The sequence below is a fragment of the Saccoglossus kowalevskii genome, chromosome 21 (genome assembly GCF_978046115.1).
Source record: "Saccoglossus kowalevskii chromosome 21, keSacKowa6.1, whole genome shotgun sequence".
NCBI classification, from domain to species: domain Eukaryota; kingdom Metazoa; phylum Hemichordata; class Enteropneusta; family Harrimaniidae; genus Saccoglossus; species Saccoglossus kowalevskii.
The window spans coordinates 26406148-26425926 of record NC_140661.1 but is presented as its reverse complement, the minus strand read 5'-3'; the positions used below and the strand labels follow the sequence as shown (position 1 = coordinate 26425926).

The following is a 19779-nucleotide window of genomic DNA, read 5'->3' as shown; positions in this document are numbered from 1 at the left end:
TGTTGCAAGTCCTCGGAAAACATGCAAATAAACAAGATATTTCACTGCTCATCTAAAGCAGAGGTAACTGTTTCAAACATAAACCATTCAAGGCGATGACTTTTGGATTGTTTTTTTTTTTCTAAAACAGAAATAATTACACTATATTCCTTTTTAATTAGAAATGATTGCAAGACAATCCTTTTATATTCCATGTAATGAAGTGACTGTATATATTGTTGCCACTATTCATTGATATTCTATGCAATGAATTGACTGCATTTATTGATGTCAAAATTTTCATTGATACTCCATTCAAAGAAGTGACTTTATTTATTGATGGCAAAATATTCATTGATATTTCATTCAATGAAATGTCTGCATTCACTGATGACCCCAAGAATCTCCCCTCTAGATCTGCCACTGAAAATATTCATTCATATTCTCCATGCAATGAAGTGACTGTATATATTAATTTCACAATATTTATTGATATTCTATGCAATGAAATGACTGTATTATTGTTCGTAAAATATTCATTGACATTCTATGCAATGAAATAATTGCATTTAGTGTTCGCAAAATATTAATTGATATTCCACACAATGAAGTGACTGTATATATTAATGTTAACTATTGATAATCAGTGTATTTAAGTGACTTTATTTTTTCCAAACCAAAATATTCCAAGTAATGAAGGGACTGTATTTATTGTTGCCAACTTTTTCATTGATATTCCATACAAGGAAGTGACTCCATTTATTGCAGCCAACATTTTCATTACAGAGAGGGTAACCTCATACTCACTTTATTAGTACATGCTTCACACAGAAGTCAATACTGTTGTTTTTTAGCATATTACCAAGGCTGAAGTCATTCTCAAATTTCCAAATTATACACATATAAAGTGAATGTTTCAAACATAACTAAAACATAATCTCTACATAATAAATCATTACTGAACATAAAATTTGTTTGAATACCTTTTTTTATTCTTAATGGTACACACTGAATACATGTACATTAAAAAAATCAGCAATAGTTACATAAAGTAAATGATATCATCACAGCAAATGTCAATGGTGGATAGGGGGTGGAACGACAACAAATTATCAAATATTCAGGTTTTAATATACATGTATGAGGGGCACACAATGAAACCATCCATACTTAAACACTAAAAATATGGCAATGCTGCGTGATGGGATGGGTTGTTGTGTGCCCAACAAGTGTTGAACAAGGTGTGATACAGGTTTGTGAAACTGATATAACCATCTTTTAGAGCCCAGGTTTCATCATATTGTGAAGCTTTGAAATTATGTTCATAGTTTATCTATTCATATGCAAACAAGTTTGATCTTGCATACTGTTATTACCTATAATTGAAAATTTATCTGCTCTATTTGAAGTGCATCTAGACAAGCACATAAACCAAAATTAATTTATACTGGATCAATATAAATTGACTTGTTTTGACCATAACCATATATGAAAGCACATGCTAACAGAAGCATTCAAGACACATGTAAGAAAGATGAAACTCATTCTTGCATGTATTACATATTTGATAACCCACCCCCCAACCAACTAAATGGCATACAGAAGACCTGTAGCCAGAGTTAAGAATAATGCTGTTTTGACTTTGATTGCCTTTTATATGTTGTTATCAGATTGTACACACAATACTTTATGTTTTTCCATGACCTGCTGGCCAGTACTTGATTCTCTTTCAGACAGTTAGTACATTCAATCTTTCCAGGAACTTTTAACATTCTGATATTTCTCATAAAATAGTTTTTAACTATTGTCCGTTCTTCTGTGGTCCACATCTTTTTCCCATCACTCACACCTAAGCACAAGAGAAAATGTAATTAAACCAAAAGAGGTCCAAAAAAACTTAGTGCATGGAAATAAAACTGTCTAGTATTCAAGACTTAATGATAGCAAGCAATGTAGAAACCACAAGACAAATTAATTTTTAACTGAGAGAAAATATATATGACTTCGTGCTTAGGAAGGGAATACAATCAATCAATTATAATACCTTTATCAGGTTCTCTCTGTAAATAAGCTTTCTTAGTTTCTGACTGAATAGGGTTATCTGTGGAAGTTCTCTTGTTATACAGTGATGACATGATTACATCTGGAATAAAAATAACACAAATCAAGGCAGTTAGTAAATGAAGCTGAAATCACAAGTAATGGAGCACTGAAAACAAACCCAAAAGAATGACACCCTCGAAGGTTTCGCACACTATACTTTGTCTACATTCACTAAGAAAGTACTTTTTTGTTGCGAGCAGTTCAAATTTATGAGTTAAGACGTTATTCAGGAAATTTCTCCCAAACAAGCATGAATACTCTACTCCTATAAGCAGGAGATTTTGATGGAATGCAACAACTAATGATACTTTCTGCAGAAAACCCATTTACCAGACATTATTTAGCAATAAGAGGTCAAGTACTAGTACAGGGATGTGTTCAATGAGCGAGATGCAGAAAAAAAACATTATTTAAGAGGCCATTTCCATCCATTATGGCAGCGAGAAATCCATTATTTCAATTATAATGCCCAAAATGTAGTGATGTGCTCAAGAAAAAGGACAACAACTCTGTTGTTATTGCGTCCTGACTTTAACACGTTCACAAACAAATGGCATACAAAAACATGTTTATAGGTAATTTTGCAATTAAAAAGACCAGGATTTTCTAACTTAAACGACCAGTAATGGATTTGTTGTTTAAACAATCTTCACAAGTGCGGACAATTTGGTATATTGCTGATCTTTTTTGTGCATTGTCCTCAAGCACTACCCTGTTATTGTCTGATAATGTTACAGCATCTGGTACTGATCAACCACACGATAACTAATAAGAGATAAAATAAAAACAATACCTTCCGCTGATTTTTTCTTCTTTTTTGGTGAGGAATCACTGGTAGAATATGTGGAGGTTCTTTTATTAGAAACTTGTGTCTTGTTCACAGCAAGATCTAGATTTGAATTAATAGATATAAAAATATAATTAAAGAAAATTTAATGCTGTTTAATATTAATTGTCATTTTATCATTTCCCATGATAAATATTGTGGTGGAATACAATTTCTGTAGGTATGGGATGGGAAAATACTGATATAGAGATAACAAGCAAAGCAGTGACCGTAGACTTGAAGAGAACGTACACAAGTGTTATTATGACAAGTGTGTAGTGTAACTTGCTGAAAACTTGGTCAGAATAAGTAATGACTTTGCAAAGACTAAAAATTACGTGACCAACTAGGACTGAGTAGGAGAAATCGCCTGTACAGTTGTGTTGACTAGAGTGATATTTAACACATTTTATAGCAAGTCACTGTCAACATTGTTGGGAGTTTAATAGTTATGGTGTACTCACTTTGAACCAACTTGGAATCCTGACTCCAACAAGTGAGGATTGACTGGGGATTTGTAGATGTGTGTACCAGCCACAGAAAGCCGATACCAGCTTATCTGTCACTTGACTATTGTAGGGGTGCACCCATAGGAAAGCGGATTGAACCAGACCATTAACGTCAATAAATTCCTACATTGTTAATTAGTTGGAATAATACTGGTGTACTTTGGATTTAACACTGGTACCAGTGGTAATCGCACAGGAGGAATGGTTAGAGGACTCTATTGACCGGGTAATTCAACTAAGATAGCAAACCCCTAACTCAACCACAGACACCCAAATGTGACCCTGGTAATCTGAGAATAAGCTTGTTGTAGACCACTCAGGAGACCCTGTGGGAACCTTATCCACTGAACCAATAAAGTGCTACCAGTGGTGTTAGGAAAGCTGACTCACCGCTGACTTATTTTATAACCGGTGGCCAGTTATTTAATAAAGTGCTAGAAAATATTTCTTGGACGAGTTGTTTCAAGTTAAAATTGCAACTGAGAACACAGATTAGTTACAGTTAAAAATAAGTTTAGTCCTACGGTAAGGGAAATAAAATTACCTTCAACAGATTTCTTCATAGGTAAAAGGAAATCCGTCTTCTTAAGTTCTAGGGATGGAGTATGCACAGAAGCTCTCTTTGACATGTGCGTCTTAGAATCTTCTGAAGCTAAAAATAAAAAAAAATACAATTTTATCAGAACAATCAATATGGCAAATGCAATTAATTTTGAACAAAATTATACCATGCATGTCTAGAAAACAGTTAAACAGATAAATTGATGTTATATTCAGTTGTTATTTCAAGTATTGTCTTTGTCCCAAATACCAATGAATCAAATCACGTTCAAGAATTCAACAAGTCATTGTCAATGACACGTCCCCGTTCCGTTCATATTTGAGTGACATATACATTCAAAGCAGATCATGACCGAAATGCACCTGCATATGTACAACACATTGAACAAAATCCATCCATGCATGACTGAGATCCGGTTCTGGAATTGGGAAAATACATGATTTTGATGCATTTTCGGCCTTAAAATGGCCATCATTCAGCTATTGTTAAGCGGATCATGAAACAAACGCACATATCTATTTGTGACATGATGTATCATCTGTGTGTGAAGTTTGAACTTGATCAATCCAGACATGTCTTGGATACGGATCCAGAACTGAATTCTTTAAAACAAAATGGCCACCAGTCGGCCATTTTGAACTTGATCTGGAAAAAAAATGACGTGCATCAAGGTCCTATTATGTTTAATGTATGTACCAAATTTGAACAAAATCCGTCCATGCATAACTGAGATCCGGGTTCGGAATGGTGAAAATGTGCGATTTCAACCTTAAAGCGGCCGCCATTTGGCTATCGTTAATGAAATCATGAAACAAATACACATACATATTTGTGACATGATGTACCTTGTGTGTGTGAAGTTTGAACTTGATCAATCCAGACATGTCTCGGATACGGATCCAGAACTGAATTCTTTAAAACAAAATGGCCGCCAGTCGGCCATTTCGAACTTGATCCAGAAAAAAAATAACGTGCATCAAGGTCCTATTATGTTTAATGTATGTACCAAATTTGACTGAAATCCGTCCGTGCATAACTGAGATCCGGGTCCGGAATGGTGAAAATGTGCGATTTCACTGCATTTTCGGCCTTAACGCGGCCGCCATTTGGCTATCGTTAATGAGATCATGAAACAAATGCACATACATATTTGTGACATGATGCACCTTGTGTGTGTGAAGTTTGAACTCGATCAATCCAAGCATGTCTCAGATACGGATCCAGAACTGAATTCTTTAAAACAAAATGGCCTCCAGTCGGCCATTTCGAACTTGATCCAGAAAAAAAATAACGTGCATCAAGGTCCTATTATGTTTAATGTATGTACCAAATTTGACTGAAATCCGTCCGTGCATAACAGAGATCCGGGTCCGGAATGGTGAAAATGTGCGATTTCAATGCATTTTCGGCCTTAAAGCGGCCGCCATTTGGCTATCGTTAATGAGATCATGAAACAAATGCACATACATATTTGTGACATGATGTACCTTGTGTGTGTGAAGTTTGAACTCGATCAATCCAAGCATGTCTCAGATCCGGATCCAGAACTGAATTCTTTAAAACAAATTGGCCGCCAGTTGGCCATTTCAAACCCGATCCCCCCCCCAAAAAATATGACGTGCATAAGGTCCTATTATGTTTAATGTATGTACCAAATTTGAACGAAATACGTCCATGCATAACTGAGATCCGGGTCCGGAATGGTGAAAATGTCTGATTTTGATGCATTTTCGGCCTTAAAATGGCCGCTATGCGGCTATCGTTATCGGATCATGAAAAAAATGCATGTGCATATGTCCCATATAATGTGTGATGTATGAGTGAAGTTTGAACTTAATCGGCCCATGCATGTTCGAGATACAGGTGATCACGGACGCACGCACGGACGCACACAGGGCAAAACATAAGTCCCCGTTTTCGGACTACGTTCGAACGGGGACTAATAAGCTCACTTCAGAAATATGTTAATCACATCATGAAAAAAAAAACTTTGTGAGATGATCATACAGAATTTGAGTGAAATAAGTACAGCCATGACTGGGAACTGTAAAATGTCTCTCATTATGTCTAAAAATGGCAGCTTACCTGCTTCTACAATACAACGTGATATATCTTCTCTAAATTGCACTATATTGTCCATGTCATACATTAATTTTGTAGACTGTCCATTAGCAAACTGCTCTGCAAACTGAAAAGTAATATGACATTATCAGCAATAAAATAAACATTGCTGTCGATACAACGGCCTGATATATGATACATACATTGAGAAAGTACTGTAAAACCATTTATTTTCACTGACATTTAATATATCACTATTTTAATTTTAAATGCAGCTGAAAGTCCATAATTACCTTGATGACTAACACACCACATGATACAGCATCATCTTGCATTGTATGATCCACTTTCAATATAGTATAAGTACTGACTTCACCCTTCTTACTTGCATAATTACTAAAAGATAACAGATATTTTAGTTGTTGAAAATGAAAAATCTTGTGCAAGAGTTAGGTGCATTTTTTGTGTTACGGTAAGTAAACTATGGCACGTAGGTGGCACAGGATCCTACTGATAATTTATAGCAAACACTTGTATCAAGAATAATACTTGAAGTAGGAGTGCATATGGATCCAACCTTATCCAATTCTTGGTAATTTGTTCCACAACTACATGTATGTCATATTTTGTTATAGCAACAAAACACTCTTGGGGACATAGTTATGTTCAAACAATAACTACCTATTTCTCATACTACAGTATATCCCAGAACTTTGAGTTAAATTAAAAATCTACAAAATTATGCAAAAACAGAAAAAAATTAATTATAATTGAACTCTTCCTACTTACTTCCAATTCTGCTGAATTGTCACCATTGTCTCTTTACTTTCACCAGTAGAATTCAGATATATTATTTCATGACTTTTTTGCTTAACCACCTGTAAAGCATTACAAAAATCAATTCTCATATTGGACAGAAATAAACTAGTCATTGAAAATGACACAGTCCCCGTTAAATATTTGAAAGTTTTCTTTGTGCTCGTCATATTAAAGCAGAGGGGTTGTCGCGAGCGTGTCCTTGAAACTTGAGTTCCAAGTGGTGTATACAACAGATTGTTTATTTACATCAAAACACGTGTTCCGTGTAGTAGTAATATGGCCAAAAATAAAAACAGCCGTTATTCTGCCATCTTTGATCTGATTATGAAACACACTTGATATGTACGATGTATGTGCCAATACGAATGAAAATGGTACATAAATTGTGGAAATATAGTAGTAAGGCCAAAAAGTCAAATGGCTGTCACAATTTGTCATGGACATGCATCCTAACATGTATAAAGTAAATGTATGTGCCAAATTTGAATGAAAACTGACAGAGCACATCCAAGATACCACATAAAAAAACAAAACAAGATGCAAAATTCAATTGATCCAATTGCAAAATAAATCGTCATGGACATGTATCTTAGCATGTATAATCTATGTACCAAGTTTGAATGACAACTGACAAAGCATGTCCAAAATACAAAATTTTCAAAAAACAAGATGGCTGCTAGTCGGTCATTTTGAATCGAATCGCTGAACCACTGCATGTGCATATGTCCCACATAAGATACTAGGCACATGCAAAGAATTAACATAATCGGTCCAAAGGGATTCTGAGATATGACTCCGGACGGACGGACGGATCATCCGAACGGGGACTAATAAAATTGTTCAGTACTGATGGATTTATGCAAAGGAAATGGAAAACAATTATACAAGAATTTTAGAGTCAACTGTAAAATTGAAAATGGTGCCTGAATTATTTAAAGTATTTTACAACTTACCACAAGTGTCCAATGTCCATTTATTATGCCAGAATTAGTTGTTTCTCCACCTTCAAACATAGCACCTATTACCATCTCATACTTGGAAAGATTTATCTGTAAATACATTGTATGCATTAGTAATAATACACATGACTAGTAACAATTGTTGCTAAATGGAAGAAACAAATTTCCACTAGCTGACTAGTCTGGAAAATATTAAATGATAATTACCTTTTTTGGTTTGGCCATTTCACCCTTCAAACAAATAGATGTCATTAAATTGTGGTCAAAAAAAAGAATGGCCTGAAAACAATATAAAATTACATTGTCAGCAATGAAATAAAGGAGATTATGTTTAATGATAAGCAATGAATAAACTGTGGCAACAAAGCATAACAGCAGACACCAATGGAGGAAATAAGTACTAAAAAACTGTTGAAGTGCACTACACTTTGGATATTATGCACTAATGAAAAAAATATATTTCAATACATAAACACTGTATTTTACATAATATTCACGTCAGATAGCATCAGAAAGTGATGAACAGTGCATGAATAACTCAATCTAAATAAATAAAATTCATTTCGTCTGATTGTGAATGCTCAACACAGATCTGACAAACTTTCATAGAGAATGGTCAATCAGAATGCATCTTTAAATAGTAGCACAAATTATTAACAGATTATAGGAGTTACTCAAGTGACTTATAATCTGCCATGCTGTTATGTTGACAGAAAAGAGAATCAGAGAGACCCACACTCCACAATCATCATAAACAAACACAGACTAAATAACACAAATACCAATGGTAACCAGTCAAATATCAAATTACAAAATCAATATTAGGGAAAATACAACCAAATATGTTATCATACCAATTTAAGTTTGATTGAAAGTGACATTGATATGTGAACAAAGTCTATCAATTTTGAACAAATTATCACAGTCAGGGTCAGGGATACCCTGTACCAGAATATCTACAAGAAAAACAAGATTTCTTTCCATTGAGCAGCAATAAGTAAAAGTTTACCAAAATCTTTATCATTCAGTATGCAATTAAATCTTAAACTCAGCTTCCCAATTCAGCCATCACCATTCCACCTGTTCAGAACCTTTCAACATAAAATAAATACCTTTTTCTCTCTTGTGGCAATATAAATAGCAGAGTTCACAATATCATCTGACAGCTGTTTTTTATGGCCCAGGTCCAATATACTGTTCTTCATTATCGAGTAGGGCCCTACTTTCATTGTATCTACATCACCTGTAAAACAACATAAACCATTCAAAAACCCTATTACAATAAATACTTTTTCTATCAGGTTGATGTGGTTGTATCTTGTAGATCTGTATAAGCATCAGTGGCAGTCTTTTTCAGATACGCATGTTTACCTTCACAACATCTTCAACTAATGGAAGAAATTTTGGCATGTTCCTCTTCCTTTCATTCATAGTATTAAGTGCATGTAAATACTGAACACCAAGTGCCTTAGGAAATGGTGAATTAAACTGAACACTAAATATATGAACAAACCTTTAGAAACATCTTCATCATCAATATGCATACATTTGTCTTGTAGTTTTCCATTTATATCTGTATTATTATTATTCATTTCTTGAAATTCCTCATCTTCAATGATATTACCAGTATTCAGTAGGTCTTCATTCTCACATTCATCTATAATTCACACAATTTTGAAAAGTTAGTAAGCCAAATGACAAATATCATACGACTTATTTCAATTCTCGTCCTAAGACAGTGCTCAAAGAGATTACAGCATAACTACTGCAAAGATTGTTCAGTGTCATTGATAAAAACTATTTCCTGAACAAATACTAACCTAATATCAATACACAATAGACTGTTCATTCTATCGGTCATTCAGGTTTTTCTGCTGGCATATACAAGGGGACAATTTTTGTTGTTATCTTTAACAGTGTCAGCAAATACTGATAATCGTTGGCTAGTGTATATTTGATACTAATAGCAATTCCCCATAATCATTGATTGAAATTCCATCAACAAATTCAGGCATTTCAATTTAGGGAAAGGTGACCAGCCTATATGCTAGTTCCATATTTGACATACAACTAAAGAAGGTGACGATGATTGAGTAAAAACAATAGTTGGAGTGTCATAGCAGTGAAACGCAGAATTTATCATGGGATAAAACACTACTCACCATCTATGTTGATTTCTATTTCATCAAGTCCTTTGTTCTTGAATTCTCCAATATTTCCTTTCTCAAATGCCATCAGAATTCTGCTGACCTTTGCAATTTGTAATGTATTCTGTGGAAGTCTGTAAAACTCTCGATGGACTCTTATGTCATGTCCCAAAAATCCAGCAAGGATGTCTTGCTCATTGTCCTTCAAATTGAAGATTTGTGACATTGTAGCAATTTGTTTCCTTAAATTTGTAGAGGTGAACCGTTCAGCATGTTCAATGCCACATTTTGTTACAAACTTTCTCAGGCATACTGTTGCATGTACTGGGCGCAGTGAGTTTTGTAAGCACGCAAAAATGTATGGATTTGCCACATTGACTTCAACAGCTTTTCTTTTTTCGATAAGTAATTTTATCTGATTACAGTGATCCTTGGTTAATAGAACAGGCACATTTCTTCTTCTTTTGCCTTTTATTTCAACTCTATCAATCAAACGACACAGATTTTGCTCCCAACTTGTCAAAGATGAACCAGCTTCTTGATTGACTCCCCTTACTTCTTTAAAATCTTCTAGAAGCATTCTTTCCATTTCCCCACTCCTCCTATTGAATAAAATCAATTGGGCTAACGTTATCTCGCTCAAATTCTTCCAGGTTGATGTGGTTGTATCTTCTTGTAGATCTTTATAAGCATCAGTGGCAGTCTTTTTCAGATACATGTTTACCTTCACAACATCTTCAACTAATGGAAGAAATTTTGGCATGTTTCTCTTCCTTTCATTCATAGTATTAAGTGCATGTGAACTTATCGACTGTGCCCACTGTATCTCACACAATTTAAGGAATTTCTTAGCTGCTAATTCGTTGGTAGTCTTCATTTTTGATTGCCTCAGCCATGCAGATTGTAGTACATTTCTTCAGAGAGTGACCCAACTTTAATGCGAGAGAAGGTTTTCCAAGAACTCTATCATCAAGGTTATAGTCTGCCAACTGCTGTGTTGCCTGGATTACAATTTCAAACTTTGAAGGATGAATATATTCTTTTAGGGAGGATGCATTTTTCTTACTGATCTTTCTAAGTTGTATTAGAAGTTTTGCAAGTTCTCTCATTTTCTGCTTCACGTACTGAATCTTTGCAGATTCTGTACCAACTTTCATATATTCCCTGGATCCAAATTCTATGATAAGATCATCATTTCTTGCAATTACTGCCACTTCATCCTGAGTCATTTTAGATAGCACTCTGTCTGCCATACCCTCTGTAACATTATCACTATGTGGTAATAACATTCCTGCTACTTGTTGTATTCTTCGGTGAATTATTTTTGGTGTTGCATTTTCAAACAGTTTGACAGGACATGTCTTGTTGTGTTTATACAGTTCTGCTTTGATGAACCAACCCAAACATTCAGGACAAGGGAGATACTGCGATACAGGAACTGTAAATGATGGTCTTCTGTATGGTATGATATAGCCATATCCATCTTTAAGTATTTCAACATTATGAGCATGGTTGCCTTTATTTGTCAGTTTCTGCCATAAAATTTTCCTTTCGGTACTTCCCTTTCTGAAACTTAATGCATAGACAACATCTTTCTCTGTACTGTGTTTATTCTCAAAATGCCTTGGTAACTTTGGATATTTGTTCATGCAGTAAACACAGTAAGCAAATTTGTCCCATTTTCTTTTCCTATTGGAATTATTTGTTGTTTGAACCTGCACCGAGGAAGGATTCACAGAACTGATTTGGATGTCATTCTTAAGATTCTTTGTAGTAGATGATGTACTAGGCAGATTTCTTTTTTCTGAAGACTTTACAAACTCCATGCTCATTTCACCTGCAGAAGTATTTTGATGATTCTTGTTTTCTTTCCCATGAAACTTTGATGACAATGGTGACACAGTATTGAATTCAACGGACTCACAATCCGACAGATCAGGAACAATGATACTATTGGAACAATTATCACTACTTTGACAGATAGCAGCTGATTGGCAAGCCTTATCTTTGGGGCTTATGCTAGATTTCATCCATGGCTTGTCATTTCCTGTAGTTTTCACATCACTGATACTATGCATATCTAATTCACAAGAAAAAGATACATCCGACTCACAATCTGAATTTGGTTCATAAGTAGGGTCAGCATCAGAATCGTCATAGTCTTCTTCAAAGTTTTCACTATCATTTTCATCTTCATTGTCATGAGTAGCTGCAGTTTTTACTTCCATTGAAGGATGTGTTTTAACCTTAGTTTGTACAGGTGTGAGAGGCCTAACTTTAACAACATTTTTACTTCTATCCCATTTAGATTGCAGAAATGGAAAAGAAATTTCAGAATCAGAAATGTCAGATTCACAGTCTGATTCCAAAACAATGTTTGAATCATATTTTTTAAACAAGGTTGATGATTTACGTACATTTTTACAGGAATTAATATAACCTGGGGTGAGAAATTCTTCTGGTGAGGTTATAAATGGCAAAATGACTCTTCTTTTTAATGATTTTGTCTTGCCTCTATCTGACCCACCATTGACATCATTATGTACCAAACATGATTCTGGTTTCAAGTTGCCACCATCTGGTTCACTTCTGGCAGTTAAAATACTGTTCTGTAAGATGAATGATCCTGAATTCAAATTGCCACTATCTGGTTCATTTCTGACAGGTAGCACACTATTCTGTATTATACACGATTTTGGTCTCACGTAGACACCATCCGAACCATGTGCAATATACGATTCAAGATTCACGATACCACCATCTGGCTCAAACCTGCCAGGCAATATACATGCTTCTGGTTCTGAGTTGCAACTATCTAGTTTACTTCTGTCAATCTGCGTGAAATGTGATTCTGGTTCAGTGTTGCAGTCAACAGATTCACTACTGGCATTGTGGGTAACATGTGACTCTGGTTCAGTGTTGCAGTCAACAGGTTCACTACTGGCATTGTGGGTAACATGTGATTCTGGTTCAGTGTTGAAGTCAACAGGTTCACAACTGGCTTTGGCATCATTGTGTACCAAACATGATTCTGGTTTCAAGTTGCCACCATCTGGTTCACTTCTGGCAGGTAAAATACTGTTCTGTAAGATGAATGATCCTGAATTCAAATTGCCACTATCTGGTTCATTTCTGACAGGTAGCACACTATTCTGTATTATACACGATTTTGGTCTCACGTAGACACCATCCGAACCATGTGCAATATACGATTCAAGATTCACGATACCACCATCTGGCTCAAACCTGCCAGGCAATATACATGCTTCTGGTTCTGAGTTGCAACTATCTAGTTTACTTCTGTCAATCTGCGTGAAATGTGATTCTGGTTCAGTGTTGCAGTCAACAGATTCACTACTGGCATTGTGGGTAACATGTGACTCTGGTTCAGTGTTGCAGTCAACAGGTTCACTACTGGCATTGTGGGTAACATGTGATTCTGGTTCAGTGTTGAAGTCAACAGGTTCACAACTGGCTTTGGCATCATTGTGTACCAAACATGATTCTGGTTTCAAGTTGCCACCATCTGGTTCACTTCTGGCAGGTAAAATACTGTTCTGTAAGATGAATGATCCTGAATTCAAATTGCCACTATCTGGTTCATTTCTGACAGGTAGCACACTATTCTGTATTATACACGATTTTGGTCTCACGTAGACACCATCCGAACCATGTGCAATATACGATTCAAGATTCACGATACCACCATCTGGCTCAAACCTGCCAGGCAATATACATGCTTCTGGTTCTGAGTTGCAACTATCAAGTTTACTTCTGTCAATCTGCGTGAAATGTGATTCTGGTTCAGTGTTGCAGTCAACAGATTCACTACTGGCATTGTGGGTAACATGTGACTCTGGTTCAGTGTTGCAGTCAACAGGTTTACTACTGGCCTTGTGGGTAACATGTGATTCTGGTTCAGTGTTGAAGTCAACAGATTCACAACTGGCATGGTGGTTAACATGTGATTCTGATTCTGTGTTGCAGTCAACAGGTTTACTACTGGCATTGTGGGTGACATGTGATTCTGGTTCAGTGTTGTAGTCAACAGGTTCACTACTGGCATTGTTGGTGACATGTGATTCTGGTTCAGTGTTGTAGTCAACAGGTTCACTACTGGCATTGTGGGTAATATGTGATTCTGGTTCAGTGCTGCAGTCAACAGGTTCACTACTAGCATTGTGGTTGACATGTGATTCTGGTTCTGTATTGCAACAATCTTGTTCACAACTCGCATTGTAGGTGCCGTGTGATTCTGGTTCAGTGTTGCAGTCAACAGGTGGTTCACTACTGGCATTGTGGGTGACATATGATTCAGGTTCAGTGTTACAGCCATCAAGCTCAACACAAGCAAGTAAGGCATTACTGTTCATGACACATGATTCTGATTGTTTGTTTCCACCACCAGGAACTTTTTTCTATAGATAAAGAAATAATCCAATGTGATTTAGGTTAAGCATACATCTTGCAATAGTGCATTGATAATTATAACTGTACACCAGGAACTAAGTGTATTGCAAATAGTACCTAAAGACTTGTTTTTCCCAACTTATTCAGAGAGATTACAAGATTACAAATTTAAAGCATATACTAATTAGATGCATGATATTTATGTTTGTCACTTCTCTCAGGTACAGACACATGTGCTTTCTGTGTTACTACTGACACTAATCTACACCAGCTGATATGAATACTATTTTGCACATTATTCTCAAAACAAAAAGCTACCCAAAAGCCAAAACATAAAAAATCCAACTGTGTAGATATAATACAGATTAAATATTTAATAATATTCAAAAGATAGAAAATATGGGCAGTTTTAGCCAAATATTGAGAATGGTCAATGAAGGCAGAGAATTATGCAAAGAAAGACAAGGAGGAACCAGAACAGAAAATTACCTAAACTTCAAGAAAAAATCACCAATAATGCTCTGAAAACAACAAAACATTTTGATGTTTTGATATGACAAACAAGTCAAAATACCACCACTGTCAAGCAAATAACAAATTTACAAAACAAGTCACTGTCAATGCCCTAGTCCCTGCTCAGTTTTTAGTGACCGCATTAAATATAAACAATGAAAATGTAGAGAAATTACAATAAATGTTAGGAGATTATTCAGCATGTTAAAATATGGTGTTACATCAAATGGCATCATATTCATGTTTTGTTCAGTCAAAGTGACACCTCCTATGAAAAAATCCACATAATCCACACATAATACAGTTGGACATTTTGAATCAAATAGCAAAACAAAACATATATGTTTTACATACCAAAATCTGTTAAAGCATAAAGCATATTTATGAAACTATGAAAAAAAAAAAGCATAGCTGCCAGATTGAAGCAAATCACCAAACAGATTCACACGTGATAGTGTCATGTTCTCAAGTTTGAATAAAACTGACCCAGACATGCCTGAGAAACGGTTTACGAGCGTGTGAGGGAACAAAAATATATACTAGTCTCTCAAAAGTCATTGAAACAAAAACAAAATAAATCAACTTGTGTAATGTATTGTCTTTGTAATGATTTTCAACAAAATTGTTGAAATGTTGATTTTTGGTGTGTTATTGGACTAAAATAATCACCAGTTGGCCATTCTGAATCAACAAAACAAAATAAAGTGATCATGCAAGGAGTAAATGAAATCAGCAAAGGCATCCCTGAGAAACAATGACAATGGCAGGTACAAATTTTTGAGATTTTATTGTTTTTGGAAAAGGATGCTAGTCAGTCATAATTTCAAAAAACAACATTCGTCTTGCGTTTGTACTAAATTTGAACAAAAAATATCTTGGAGAAATGAAGACCAGTCAGCCATTTGAATCAAACCATGAAACTATCATAATGTGCATCAGTCACCTGATGTTCATACCAAGTTTGAACAAAATCAACATAGGCATGTCTGGGTAACACTTCTTTTGAGACAGAAATGGCTGCTAGTCAATCAAGATCAACAAAATGACAAACAAATCCTATGCATATGTATTTCATTATGACTTGTCAATGAATGAACATATACACGTATACACAGACGGAACCAAAACACAAGTCCCTATTTTGGAACTTGTTCAACAAGGCCTAATAAAACGCAGCTTAATTAATTAATTTTGAGTTAGTAAAGTGGTTTTTATAGGCCATCATGAGTGAAGCTAATTCATAGAGGTTGACCAAATGTTTTAGGAACAGAATTACATAGTCAAATTTACATGAAGCAAAACATTTTTTTTTCTACTATACTATTTATAGGAAATGAAGTTCACACACAGATGATCAAAACTGAAAACACAATCTTCCAACCAAGAAAGAATCTCAACAACATTTCCCAGTCAATATATGTACAAATATGTACAAACTATCAAGTAAACAAAACTTTCATTGTAGCCAATATCATCTACAATATATGATTGTGTAACTATATCTCAACAGTAGTTAAGTGTAAGTACCACTGTAAGTACCACTGCAACGCCTTTTACAGCAAAAAAGTGGCTGCCAGTATTTCAGACATCCAGCTAATTCCAGTAAGAGTATAGATATTTACCTTAACTTCCCAAGGTAATCTAGTTGGTCCATAATTATAAAGAATCTCTTCATCAACGTCAATGTCTTTGATTGCAAACAATGCTAGGTATGGGCGACTCCTTAGTTCTATTACTTGCATTCTTGAATTTGGGTGCTTTCTTTCATGATTAACCAATCGTCCATATTTAGGACCTTTTGAAGGTTCATCAGTTGCATCGACACTAAAAAACAAGTTTTAACCAAGTTTGAGTTTATATAACCTTTCAAGCCTATATAGTGCTTTACAAACTTATTCTTGTAGTCAGCTTTACATACATGATTATGATTAATAACATTCTAAAACAAAATGGACATGGTCATATGAAAAATAAAACATGGGGTCAGTAGCAAAATTTGAAAAAAATATTTACATTCCCTAGAGTTAATACAAAAGATAATAATAATAATAATGTACCTGGTAATAATGTAATAATAAGGGTAATAATGTTTTTGAGCGGTCATGAATGGTTTTAAAAATATATTGGAACTTTCATCAATTTTACTATTTATAGACAACAATACTTCTTTTGTCAGGTAGAAACAAACAGTATTGCCCATTGTTAAAAACAAATTACATAGCTCTACAAATGTACATCTTACTCTGAAGTTAATACTAATTCTTTATACTAGTAACCAACAGTATTTATTATGTAAAGGGCTGTCAGATTAAATTACCATTCATAATGTATATTGACTTATAGATATACTCAGAAATCTTCTATCATGCTCAAGCTCCAACTCGAGGAAGCTGCAATTGGTAAATTTTCCAGAAAAATATTTATTTTCCTGAAAATTTTATATGTAACAAATTAAGGTATACCAAAACAAACAAAAATTATCATATTTTGCATCACTTGTCACTACAAATACCAGTCTAAGATGCAAGGAAACTTGAGACTGATAGACAAAATGATGTGAACAGTTATGGGTCATCTCTATGAATTTTCTATGCATGAATTACAAATGCTATTGCAACGGCGGGGGATAGGCAAAAAGCATTCTGGGTAGTAATTTCAACAAATGGATGGAAACCTTAGTCAAAAAATAAAATGTCAAACGTGCCAAAATATTAATAGAAAATACTAACCAATAGCTTTTTCCTTTATGCTTGAAAAAGTAACGAAATACACTTTCCTTGCTGTCTTCACGTCTTTCACCCTCCCTTCCAGTTAATAGCTCACCATGATATTCTAAAAGGAAATCACCTTTTGTAAAATTCTTTGCAGCAAATACACCTCTACCTGAAAATAAAACAGTCAAAATACATCATCACATTGGATTTCGACAGCTTTTATATTTCCAGTAAGGCAATTGAATTGCATGTTCAATTGTTCAGCGACCAATATTATATTATATGAGTGTTCTCAATTAAACGCGAAGTCGGTACAACACCGGAGTATTAGTAAACTTGCTGCCAACTTGCAATGCAACGTGTGGGCGTGGCTACCCAAGATTTCACATGCCACCACTTTTCAGTGGCGTCAATGTTTTATCTGAAAAGTTGATTGCTTTATAAGCATGGATGGCACCGAAATACTTTCACAAAGCTAGATTACTGTTGACCTACAAATGATGATGTCCATGCCCGCAAATCTGAAAATGATCAATTCAAGTAATAAAGCGACACTGCTGAAACCACACTGTAGTTACCCAGAAAATCAGCGCCACAAATCACACGAGAAGACAATTTGAATATAATCACCTTTCCACAAAACCATGTGTTTGTAAAACCCAGGCTGGTCTATTCCTTTTTGGATATACTCTTCGGCCACATTAAAACGGGTAATTCGGCCTTGATCCGTCTGACAACGACTTCTTAGTCTACCAGCAGCCAGTTTACAACTCGCGCTCGACACCGCCATTTTAAAAGCTTAACAACTATGCGCATGCGCGTCCTCGATTAAAAAAAAATACAGCGCCACAAAAATGTTAATCAACGTCCAGCAACACTTTACCAAACGCATAATTTTTGTCATGCTTAACATTTTATTTGTAAATACAAAACAGGGGAGGCACTCGAATTGGAGTACCTATGCTCAATAGTGGTTTTTGAAAAAAAAAAACGCTAAATGCATACAAACATTTGCAATAAATAAGCCATTCCACTGCATGTTCATACTAATCAAAAGTAAAACCTCTATTTGCGAAGGAGGTCGGAACGTATGATTGGATACTAATTCATATCGGGAATTCACCTAGGAGATTCACATAAGAATTAAGACATTGCGATTGAAAACCAAATATACTCTTTTTTTTTCTTTTTTTTTGTAGGCAGACATGACTTTCTGTTTGAAAACCACTCATAATACGGATTTTTTCGTATTGCAGCATGCGTATAAGGCGGCGGCACGGAATTTTACATGGAGGGGCGAAATCTGATCACTAGCCTCTCGCCGAAAACGCGACCTTATTAGGGAGTCTGGGGCATGCTTCCCCTTTAAAAGTTTGAAATCTAGACACTCTGAAACGCTATATCCTGTATTTTGAGGGGCAAAATTTGCTGACATAAAAGGTTTCAGCTTGATTTTGGAGAGGCGACGAGGGCACCCCCCCCCCCCCCGCGCGTGTTGCCGTCACTGGTACAGAGTTAAGGAATATTTAAACATTTTGAAGGGCGGCAAAGCAACATCATTTGCCTCCCGTGATACGCTTCTGTTAATTTCGAACCCTGTGCTCAAATCAGACATCAGGGAAAGACGGGTAAATGTGTAACGTTGTGATAACTGCATTTCTAGTGGGGATCACTCGCATCATAAGCTACTAGCACGTGCATTGCATATTGTGACATTAAACAAAAAATCATGATCCCTTATTCGTGGTTCGGCGACCCTGTTTTTGCCAGGACGAGGGAAATGTATGCTTTTTCAACAAGAATATCTAACAGAACCGGGCATGAGACTAAGATATTTCTGTAGCAACCACACCATGTTCTAGAATAATTTCAGAAAGTTAAATGGACAATACGTACCCTGAAACCAAAGTCTTTTAATCCGCCAACTGAAACGATGATACAGTTTGCAGAGAAAAGCGCCACTATCCAAACGCAAACAGAAAACGCATCTAAGAAACATTCGCGCTGCATTCGGTACAAAATGGTAGTTAGGATAATAAAGTACTTTTAATTGTAGCTTAGAGGCAATGGACCACACGCGTGTACCGGGGAACAGTCCGTACAGGGTCCGGGGGTCACTCGGCAGAGCCGGTACCCTAATTGAGATCTGCCGCATCGATGATCGTCAGTCAGATTTT

General features: G+C 35.5%; 2 protein-coding genes across 3 annotated transcripts in view; both read right to left on the bottom strand.

The window, feature by feature from the left end:
* LOC144359574 (beta-1,3-galactosyltransferase 5-like) overlaps positions 1-19779 on the bottom strand; it is a 68493-nt gene that overhangs the window by 26074 nt on the left and 22640 nt on the right. The window lies entirely within an intron of this gene.
* LOC146729831 (uncharacterized) lies at positions 950-10224 on the bottom strand. The gene is made up of 12 exons (XM_085495441.1): positions 9981-10224; positions 9332-9475; positions 8931-9061; positions 8026-8097; positions 7813-7908; positions 6830-6918; positions 6334-6436; positions 6065-6167; positions 3962-4069; positions 2876-2971; positions 2024-2122; positions 950-1828 (listed from the first exon to the last, which is right to left on the bottom strand). Exons 1-12 carry the CDS (start codon positions 10189-10191, stop codon positions 1599-1601), a joined length of 1482 nt encoding a protein of 493 aa, XP_085351567.1. The 5' UTR covers positions 10192-10224; the 3' UTR covers positions 950-1598.

Excerpts from the sequence above, each read along its gene's own strand:
- LOC146729831 (XM_085495441.1), bottom strand. The coding sequence starts at position 10,191 with ATGTCACAAATCTTCAATTTGAAGGACAATGAGCAAGACATCCTTGCT. Across the intron at positions 6,919-7,812 it reads ATGGACATTGGACACTTGTG|GTGGTTAAGCAAAAAAGTCA; the intron begins GTAAGTTGTAAA and ends AATGCTTTACAG. Across the intron at positions 2,972-3,961 it reads TATGAAGAAATCTGTTGAAG|ATCTTGCTGTGAACAAGACA; the intron begins GTAATTTTATTT and ends ATTCAAATCTAG.